General features: G+C 43.7%; 1 protein-coding gene across 14 annotated transcripts in view; it reads left to right on the top strand.

Moving 5' to 3' along the window:
* Positions 1–347: 347 nt before the first annotated feature.
* The window catches only part of PCBP2 (poly(rC) binding protein 2), a 22,062-nt gene continuing 11,633 nt past the window's right edge, over positions 348–10,776 (top strand). For 4 of the 14 annotated variants that reach the window (XM_027592162.2, XM_027592157.2, XM_027592155.2 and 1 more), the window contains exons 1-9: positions 348–502; positions 2,869–3,011; positions 3,601–3,624; positions 3,716–3,748; positions 4,111–4,227; positions 6,153–6,284; positions 7,511–7,639; positions 8,664–8,750; positions 10,599–10,691. In XM_027592162.2, coding sequence (XP_027447963.1) covers positions 2,943–3,011; positions 3,601–3,624; positions 3,716–3,748; positions 4,111–4,227; positions 6,153–6,284; positions 7,511–7,639; positions 8,664–8,750; positions 10,599–10,691 — 684 coding nt within the window. In that variant the 5' untranslated portion in view covers positions 348–502; positions 2,869–2,942. Of the gene's footprint in view, positions 503–1,080; positions 1,103–2,868; positions 3,012–3,600; positions 3,625–3,715; positions 3,749–4,110; positions 4,228–6,152; positions 6,285–7,510; positions 7,640–8,663; positions 8,751–10,598; positions 10,692–10,776 lie in introns of those variants that run through there. The other 10 variants (XM_027592168.2, XM_027592165.2, XM_027592164.2 and 7 more) reach the window with 5 other exon arrangements.

Raw genomic sequence — 10,776 nt, 5'->3', positions numbered from 1 at the left:
TCCTCACGCTGCCGCTCTATCATAAGACTTGGCCATTCGCTACCAGGTGTCGTCTCACTGGTGCCGACGCTGTCCATGGAGCCGCTCTAGGCTGTTGGGAGGCCGTCCGCATTGCGTGGGGAAGGTTCGGGCGACGCAGTCGCCTCGCCGGCCCCCGGGGCGGTTAGCGCTTCCGGGGTCGGAGGGTGCGCGGGGTTGAAAGCGGGCCGCTCCGCCCCGTCCCCCTCCCAGACCAGCAGAGGCAGCAGCCGGAGCAGCCGCAGCCTGCGCCCTCTCCCGCCCGCCCGCCCTCCGCCCGCCCGCCCGCCCTCCGCCGCCCTCCACCCGCCCCGGGGTCTCTTTCCCCCTTCCTCCTCCTCCTCCTCCACCCCCCCCTTCCTCCTCCGCCCGCCCGCGGGGCCCCCCTCGCCTTCCCGCCCGCCCCTATTGTTCCGCCCCCGGCCTCCCGCCCTTCCCCTTCCCGCCCGCTCCCCTTTTCCCCTCAGTCGCCTCGCGCCTGCAGGTAAGCTTCAAAATTCTCCCTCCGCCCCCAGCTATAGCTCTGTTTCCACTCTTGCCATCTTTCTCAGCGGGCTCCGGTTCTCGTCACGAGCCCCGGCCTCGCGTAGTACCGCGTGAGCGCCTACCCCCTCACTCTGGCTCGCCGGCCATTCACGCGAGGCCCTGGCTCAGGCGCGGCCTACTAGGCCTCGCGCAAGGCCTACCCCCCTCCCCCCGCCTTTTCCCGGTGGCGGCTGCGCAGGAGTCAAGGAGGGCGCGCGCGCGGTAGGGGGGGCGGCGGTGGATTTGTTGGTTGAAGGGGGTGGGGGGAGGCGATGGCCGGCTTGCTGGCCGGGCGGGTGAGCGCGGCTCCCCGCGGGGGTCAGGCGCTGGCGCAGGCACACGAGGAGGCGCTACTAGTCCGGCCCCTCCCCCTGGATCGCAGCGCCCCCCCCCGACCGAACCGTTTATTTTTTTTCCCTTCTCTCTTTTCTGGTGGAGGGATGGGGGGGGCATTTTTTAATTGGAAAATGTTTGGATGACCGAGGGGAGGGGGGCTGCGGAGTTAAAGAAAGGGTAAACGGGCTCCCAGTTACCGAGTTATTCAGGACGTTCTCTCGGGGTAACGAATTTTGAAATTACAAAATGCCTGCCGATATAGACCCAGGCCGAGCTATTTATAGGAGAAGGGGTAATGGACTGTAGGATTAACAGCTGGATTCCTGGGATTGGGTACACTTATATTGACCTACTCAGGAGAACATGACAGGGATTTCTTGGATGTTTGGAGTTAGAAATGCAGCTTTGTGCCTTAATCACGAAATGGCCTTCTAAAAGATTTTCAGTGTTCTTGTCCTTTCGTACTTGCGTTGTTGTGGTGTTTGTAAAGTGTTTCCTGTTACATTTGAGTGGAGATAAGGAGCTAAACTGCCAATATTTTACCATATCTTATTTTAAAAAACAAAGTCATTCTTACAGACGTAACTCTGTCTCCCCCTTTCCACTCAGTCCCCCTCCCCCCCAGCACTGTTGTTTTTCCATGAGTGAAAAGTGTTGAATTTTGGGATTTTGCCAGCAGTTAATTCTGTTTTGAAGATGGGGGAATGAGGTGCCTTGGGGATGCACAGCCCATCTTTTAAATCATGCTCTGGAGGTAACCATGGGGCAGCTTGCCATAAACAGAATGATCTGGCAGCAACTTAAAAACACTTTTTAAGTGTTTAGGGATGGGCTTTGTGTTAGAGCAAAGTTAAAACGGTGGCTGGTTTGTGAAGGGGGAAAACTAGTTGTAGGAGAGTTCATTGATGTTGTTTTGAAGGGATGGTTGCTAAAAATGTCACTGGAGAAATTTATCAACTTTGGAGAACCTTTTTAAAGCTAATGCTGTTAGGTCCTAAAGGAGGTATGGTAGGAAAAGGTATATCCAAAAAACAAATTATCTTTCTGCATGTAATTTGTTACTTTAAAACAAATATTGGGAACATTGTTTCAGAGGACGGATGGGGAAAGAGCTTTCTCTGTAGGAAAGGTTCCTTACTGCTGTTGCTTTAAAACAACTATACAATAAATTTTTAGCAATACTAGTTTTATTTGTATTGTTTTCTTTGGAAGAACATTTAAGATTTAATAGATTTGATTAAAGATGAAGTAGTAACAAAGGTTAATACACAGAAGCAAGGAAAATTTTCAAATCCGAGTGATTATCAAGTTGGGTTGGGAAAGGGAATAGAAGAAAGGACTCTCAGGCTGTGCTTAATGTACTGTTTTCCCAAAGGAGAATATGGAATCCCAGCGTTTGTAGAAGGCTTTCTGATAATGCCTTTTTCAGTGAGGTTGTTGATTTAAATTTTATTAAAATTATTTGGTGTCATCTGTCAAGATTAGAAATTTTAATGTGCGATACATCTCAGTTTTTTACCTAGAAATTGCTGCAAGTAAGAAAACTTTGTGTCCTTCCTAGCTTTCAACCTGAACTGCTACCTAACAGGGAAGCAAAAGGTTATCTGCCTCTCTGCAGTTGGTTAGTTTGAGGTTTGGCCTCATGATTTCCAGGTGTTTCTGTATCCTGTCAAAGCTTATTCTGCTGAAGGACAAGTGCAGGTTCAGCAGTTCCTTTACAACCATTGCCGATTGAAGGAATCTTCCTCATCCTGAGAGTCAGCGGAAACCCTACCATTAAGGAGAGCAGACTGAAAAGTCTCTTTCCATACTCTTAACAGAACCTGAGCTGTAAATAGTTGTCATTAGTGTAGTTGTGCTGGATATATACAAGCTTGCCAATTGATAGGTTGTGATTTAAGGAAAAGAGAGAACATTGATAATGGTGAAAATGATTTTAGGAACTATTTCTCCTGTTGTTTCTGATTTTTGATCATGTTTGCATTTCAGTTTTTGGCTTTCACCCCCACCAGTGACCAAAGACTTGACCACTCAAAGTCCAGCTCCCCAGAATACTGCTCGACATGGACACCGGTGTGATTGAAGGTGGATTAAATGTCACTCTCACCATCCGGCTACTTATGCATGGAAAGGTATGCACCAGCTTGGGAAATTGGGTCATAGTAACTGCTCAGGGAGAGGCCAGGAAGAGAGGGCATGCATCTTGGAGCTCATCAGATTAGCACTGTGGGGCATCTGGCTTTAGCACTCTTCTCTATCAGAGTAGATGAGAGTGTAGTGGGAAAATGGACAGACTTTTAGTAGGAAGCTCTGCTGAGCAGGAAAGGCTTAACTAGAGGATGGAGCCAAAGACTGTCGCATGTCTGGATAATAAGATTTTGCCTGTGGAGGTTGCTATAGCTTGTGATAAGTAGATTTCCTCTGCCCAGACAATTTTGGGAAACTTTTAATGCGGGGGGTGGAGGGTGAAGGGTGATGTATTTGGTACTTTAAAAAATAACATACTAAGCACAATAGCATTAAATCATTCCTGCATCATTATTCCTTCAAAATTCTTGGATATCTTCATTTATGTTTTGAGCAAAGCAAAGAAAAAGCCCACCCAATCCCTTCCCTATAAATCTTAGTTTTCCCATTGCTTTGGACAGTTAAAAATTCCTTTTCATGTTAATGAACACTTTAGAGTTTCCTCTTATTTGACGCTGGTTTTCTCCATTGCAGGAAGTTGGCAGTATCATCGGAAAGGTAAGACAGTTTCACTTCAACTCTAATTACTGTTTAGTCAGTCTGGGTTGAAATAGCAGTTGGAGCTCATTCTTGACTTTTCCTCTTACAGAAAGGAGAATCAGTTAAGAAGATGCGTGAGGAGGTGAGTTATGTGGGGGGAGTTTTAGGGAATGTTAAGTCCTTAAAGGCAAAAATTTTCTTTAATGAGTGATTACAGGGGGGAATGTCTCAAAATGAAAATGTGGTATTTTTCTGGCTTGGTTATTTGTAATGACATATAGTATGCTGGGAAATGTAGTTCCTGTGTCTCAGTTCATTCAAACATTAAGGCAGCTTCTGTAGTCTGAGGACAAAAATGAGCAATGTTTGAAATGATGCTGAAATTGCCTTGTGTCAAGATTACGTAGGCAGTTCCTTGCTTATCTTACGGGGGGAGGCTGTTTATTCTGTATATGCTCAGATCTTTTTGTCTTATTTAACCTCTTGGCTTTGTTTTTTATCCAGAGTGGTGCGCGTATCAACATCTCAGAAGGGAATTGTCCTGAGAGAATTATCACTTTGGCTGGACCCACTAACGCCATCTTCAAAGCCTTTGCTATGATCATTGACAAACTGGAAGAGGTTTGTTCTCTTGTTCTGCACTTAGTCTTTGTTTTAATTTTACTTTTGGGTGTTTTTTAAGTTTCATTTTTATTTTATTTATTTAGAGAGTGTTTGTGTATGCCCTCATGAGAGAGGGAGAGGCAGAGACTCCTCAGGTAGACTCCTGGTGAGTGCAGAGCCTGACGCAGGGCTAAATCCCAGGACCCTGTGATCATGACCTGAACCAAAATCAAGAGTTGGCTGCTCAAACAACTGAGCCACCTAGACACCCCTCTCCATTTAGTCTTCCTTTTAAAGTGCTTCTAGATAACTTAGTGATTTTCTGAGAACTTTTAATTAATTTAGTGAGAGAGGGAGAAGCAGGCTTCCCGTGGAGCAGGGAGCCTGATGGGGGGCTCGATCCCAGGACCCCGGGATCATGACCTGAGCCGAAGGCAGATGCTTAACGACTGAGCCACCCGGGCGCCCTTTCTGAGAACTTTTTAAATTCAAGAACAGAATGGATCATAAATATCTACGAATGGGTCCTTTGCCCCCCCTTCAGTGTCTCCAAAATTTGACTATTAAGTCACTTGAATCATTAAATAAAAAAAAATAGCTTGACTATTACCAGGGACTCAGCATTAAAAAATTGTGTGGAAAAACTAGCATCTTTTATTTTCATTTTTTTGACTGACAGTTTTGAAGGTATGAGTACTTCATTACTAAACGTTATGTTCTCTGATTTATAGTTGAGTGAGCCTAAGTGTGCTTTCTTTAGGTGCCTTGGTGAACACTATTACGTACTATAAATACAGATGCCTTGCAACCTTGGGTGTAGTTACCTTTTTTAAGAAAATCTGAAATGTTGTGTCAGATCTATACTTGAAGGGAGGGAATGTTTTATAGGTTATCAGAAGCAAAATAATCAGTGCCAGAGGTTTTTTGGCAGAGGGAAGCTTTTTTTTTTGTTCACCAAGGTACCTCAGCCTTCAGACACTGAATAGTCTTTGCCTTAGGTCTTGTCGTCTTCAGCCTCCTCCCGCTCTTCAGTAATGTTGCTAATCATGCATTTGACACTACAGGCAGAGGAGAGCTGTTGGCTACTGCTTGGGTTGGTGGTTGGATACTTAATGGTGCCTGAAATTTTATCATGGCCAAGATCAGAAATGTTATCTTTTGACCTGCAAGGCCCTGCTAATCCAGAGTCTGAAGCTTAAAAAACATTCAGAAGATCTGTTCATAGTTTAACATGTCCTTGACTTTAAGGGCTTATGTTTAAGCACTTTCCAGGTCCAGCTACTGCATAGAGATTAGGCTGAGAAGTTATGTTTAAACCACTTAATCCTCGGGAGGCTAAATTTAACTAGGTTAAAACCATGACTTTTGGATGTAGCATATTGTTATGGGAAAGATGGTGGGCTTTGGAGCCAATACAATCTTTGAATTTCAAATCTATAGCTTTTTAGATGTGATTGGGGTGAGTCCTTGGCCTCAATTTCATTATCTGTATGATGGTGATAATAGCAAGAAATTAAAATAATGAGACAAAGAAGTACACAACTTAAATCCCAGTTTTCTAAGAGGATAGGATTGGGTCTTTGAATATTGGGTTGCGTTGTTTCATCTTTTAATATTTTATTTAATTTTGACTTCAATATTGTTTTACTTTGCAGTCAGCTCTAATTTCGAAAACTAATACTCACTTTTCTTCCTACACCCCCCCCCCCCCCATGAAGGAAACTGTATTTAGGGCTAATTCTGAGGAAATTTGTAGGTATTTTTTATCTTTTCAGAAATTGTTGTTTTGGGGGCAGGGGAGGCAATATTTGAACTTTTCGCTGATGGTAGATCATGACATAATGTGTCCCTTATAAGGTTAAAACGATTCTGTTAATAGCAGTTACGGGTCCCAGGGATCTGCTTAAACTTATTCTTTTGTTCTGATGGATCTCTTTTTGAAGGACATCAGCAGCTCTATGACCAATAGTACAGCTGCCAGTAGACCCCCAGTTACCCTGAGGCTGGTGGTCCCTGCTAGTCAGTGTGGCTCTCTCATTGGGAAAGGTGGTTGCAAGATCAAAGAAATACGAGAGGTTGGTAACTTCTGTTGTCTTCAGAATGTTTATTCTAAATGTGGCTTCCTCTATTAATAGCTCTTAGTATGGCTAGGAAAAGTTCGTATTTGAATTGAAGATTATTAAAGTAACAGTCCTAGATGATTACAATTTGATTTTGTATTGGGAAGAAAAGGATTGTACCATTGATGAATACATAAAAATGTGTAGTTTTTTTTTTTTTAACAATTCATAATGTCATAACAAGTCAGAAGGTTAACCAGAATTTCTGACTGTTGAATATGACCGGTTTCCTTTTTTTTTCTTTTTTCTTTTTTTTCCTTTTTATTTTAGAGAGCACTGTGCTGGGGAGTGGGGGGGACAGAGGGAGAGAGAGAATCCCAAGCAGGCTCCTTGCCCAGCACGGAGCCCAACATGAGGCTTGATCCCACTACCCTTGAGATCATGACCTGAACTGAAATCAAAAGTCGGACACCTGACTGACCCACCCAGGCGCCCCGTTTCCATTTTTTTAATTTGGCAACTTTTCCATGAGACTACATACTTTCTTTTATGTCTTCTAAGAAGGTTACAGTTTGATATATAATAGTAGCATATATTTTCTATGGCCAAACTCCTACTAAGCAAGGGGAAAACAGGAAGGTATATTAGGATGTAGTTGTAATTGTGGTCTCTTTTAAACTGTGGCATTTACATTGAATTATGGAAGCTTTTAATAGGATCTGGGAGTTACTGAATTGGATGTTGGAATGAAATTTGAGTGGCTCCTAAAGGAGTTTTCAGGAGCTTATTGTATATGCCATGAGAGCAGGGATTTTGGTTTTGTTTGATGTATTCCAAGCAACCGGAATGGTGCCTGACACATAGAATGGGCTTCATTCATATAAATATTTGTTCAATAAGAGAATGAAGAGTGGATGATACTTGCGGAGATTTTGTTTGATGGCCCATGAAGCTATCATTAGCTAGCTATCATTTCTAGAAGGGCCTTTTTCTTGAGAACAGCTTAAATTTAGGCTGTTATTCAGGTTTATTCTTGACTTTCAGAGCCTAATTTATTTATAACTGTGATTAAACAGTCCTATCTGGAATAAGGGAAGAGTGGGAAGGGAGGATAAAAAGGGTAAAATAGGAGATGGGATAAGTATCTCTACTGAGTTTTAGACTCTAAAATCGCTGATTGGGGAATTGGAAGAGTATGAGCTGTTTTTATCTGATTTTTAAAATTTCTTTTTACCCCAAAGAGTACAGGGGCTCAGGTCCAGGTGGCAGGGGATATGCTCCCCAACTCAACTGAGCGGGCCATCACTATTGCTGGCATTCCGCAATCCATCATTGAGTGTGTGAAACAGATCTGCGTGGTCATGTTGGAGGTAAGCCCTCAGGCTCATGCTGAGAATGGGGGGAGGGTGATTCTAGGGAGACAGACTGATCTATATTTAGTAAGACTAGAATTAGGTGAAGCTGTTAGAAGCTTCCAGTGGGGGTGGGGAAGAGGTTCCCTGAGTTCATATTTTCCTCCCCCCAGCTTTGACTTTTCTTACAGTCTGAGCAAAAATAGAAACTGTTAAGCAGCAGTGATCTTTTGGTTTACAGCAATTCTAGTAGGATTGGTAGGGGAAGATTCACTACTTGGACTGAATGGACAAAAGATGTAACTGGGTTCCTGAGAAGCTGAGTTTAAGTTGCCTTTTGGATTACAGTATTTTGGCTATGTGCAACTTTGACGCATTCTTCAAATTAATTTCTGTTTTAAGGCAGGATTATATTCAAGATATTTATATAAGAGAAGATTTATCCATAATTTTGAATGATTTATGAGGTCCTGGTAGCACGTTATTCAATTAAAATAAGAATAGCAAAATTAAGGGAAAATAAACCTTTTTAGAATTGTAATGGAATTGGTCCCATGTTGAATGAGAAAGGAAAGTAGGATTTTCAAGTAGAGTTTAGGAAAACGCTGACTGAACCTTTGAACTATTTTTCTTGACAGTGTCTATTATTCTAGGCATAATACTGGGGTACTTTATTTCCTGTTTTGGCTTCATTTTTTATATAGGCCAAAATGTAAGATCCTAAATTGCCAACTATATATGTATGCATAGAGGTTTGTCATGTTCATTAGGTTTATTTGAAAACGTGGAATAATGCATAAATTATTACAGGGGAATCTACCTTGATGAGAATTAGTGTGAGCTGTGTAGTCCACGGACCCATCTTACTGCTTTAAAGGCAAATAACTGCAGATGATTTGAGATTAGATCTAGCCAGAGACAACGTTGGTAGGTGAGGGGATGGAAATTAATACAGTTTTTAATTTAACTGATCTGTGTGAGCTTAAGCCACACAGCTGAAGCAGCTTTGAAACCTTATCTCTCTTTGTTTTTTTCCCCTCTGACTCTCTCCCAGTCCCCCCCGAAGGGCGTGACCATCCCGTACCGGCCCAAGCCGTCCAGTTCTCCAGTCATCTTTGCAGGTGGTCAGGTAAGAAGGTTCTTATTGGTGGGCTAGAATGAACAAGGATTATATTTGAAATGTCAACTTTGCCAGCAGCACACCAGGCCACTCTGCATGCTTGCTGAAACCTGTACTCTGGCCATTAGTTTGACCTGCTTTTAGTTTTATTTTTTTGTACTGGAGAAAGCTATGAATGCCAAGCCCTTACTTAATTTTTAGCAGACAGTGGGAGTTTTGTAGGCACTCGGAAGGGGGAATTTATTTGGTAATTTAAGGTGGGTTGGGTTAGAAGAAAGGGTAAAATGGCCTTGGTGTCACTACTTCTCTTCCTCTCCCACCACCCCATCCATGCTTTTTTATGTGTGGGGTGTTGTTTAGAGGTCTGAATAAAAGTAGCGAAGAACTGGACCTCTGAAGGAGATTCTGGATGGTGGTCTCAAAATTGGGGGGTCCTAAACTTGAGTGTCCTACAAACTTCCCCTTCCCCCCCACCTCACCTCCCCTACTCCTACCCCTTCACTCCCAAACTCCAGTGAATTGTTCCCCCAGGCTCTTAACCTCATAAACGCTGGTTTGAACCCACATGGCATAACTGAAACCAGCCGGGGTAAGGGTTCAGTGTACGAGAATAGAAGGGGGAGAGCATGTTGGGCTGTGGTGCTATCATGTTTGGTGTTAGAGTAAGAACACCAAAGCACCCCCTTGGCCTCTTTCTACTTCACCCACCTAAACTCTTGATCCTTGGCACATGGTTTATTCTGAAGTCAGATTTGTATGACAAGAGCATGGAATAGAACCATGATAGTTTTATGCTTCGTTGGTTAGTATTTAAGAAGTAGGTAGGTCAGTTTTGTAAATGTTGGGGTTCAGGTTGAAATAGTGACCTTCATTTTGGTGGCTGCCTAAGCAAGTGCATTACTCAGAATGCCTTTTCCCAGTGAGGGGCTGGCCTGTTACAAGCACACTTAACTCAATTAGTTCCATCTTGTTTTTGAATTGGGGGAAGCAAAAACTTGAAGTCCATCTCATTCACATTCTATTTTGAGTTGGCATAAAACTGAACAAGATTTTGGGGACTTAGTTTGTCATGTGCTTCTGGGAGCTTTCACAAGAAATCGTGTTGCAGTGCTACCTTGAGACAGTTTAGTACCTTGCTTTGTTTAAACCAGATTGGTTAAAGGGTTCTGTCAGTCTGGATAATCAGGCAGGATAAACAAAGGCCCAGAGTCAGTATAGCAAGGAGGCTTAGCCTTAGGAGTTTTCCCTTCTCCCCAGAAACTCTAGGTTCCTGCTCTTCTGGATTCTTCCACTCCCATTTGGGATTATAAAGAGTCCCATGCTGTGCAGCAGCAATCCTCTCTATAATTCTTCATCTCCCTTTCCTTTCTTCCTTTTTCCACCCCCCCTTCTTACCTCTTTGCTTCCCCACCTCCCTCCCCCCCCCTTTATTCAGTTGACCACCCTCTAAAGGCGAAGCTTCTTTCATGAGTGGCCCTGATTATTCCCATGGGCCTTTTTAAATGGACTGGTTCATGCAACGTCCACAGATGGACCTGTATCTTTTGTTCCTTTGTGACAAAAGTGGGCTCTGTAGGGGTTCGACTTAATCCCACACTGACCAGTAGCTGGCATCAGCTCTGTTGCCCCATCCCTTCATTCTTACTGAAAATAGCCCAATTGTGCAGTGTGATACCTGCCACAAGGTAACTTTTTTTTTTTTTAAATTCACTGATTGCAGCTCGTTTCAAATTGTGTCGTGAGCTCCTTTTTAAAGGAAAAGAAAAAATTAAACAACTTTTTTTGTGTGAATTTCATGCTGGTGACAAGGTGCCGGATTGACAGCCCTGGAGACTGAAATCCTCTATTTATCCACAGGACAGGTACAGCACAGGCAGCGACAGTGCGAGCTTTCCCCACACCACCCCGTCCATGTGCCTCAACCCTGACCTGGAGGGACCACCTCTAGAGGTGAGAGGGGATGTTCAGTCTCCAAGGCTCACTCAATCCTTCCGCCTCAGCCGAGACTGCCAACACGCGGGGGGCCAGTGGCGCT

This window comes from Zalophus californianus, chromosome 9, assembly GCF_009762305.2.
Source record: "Zalophus californianus isolate mZalCal1 chromosome 9, mZalCal1.pri.v2, whole genome shotgun sequence".
In the NCBI taxonomy this organism is placed as follows: domain Eukaryota; kingdom Metazoa; phylum Chordata; class Mammalia; order Carnivora; family Otariidae; genus Zalophus; species Zalophus californianus.
This window is presented reverse-complemented; position numbering and strand designations above follow the sequence as displayed.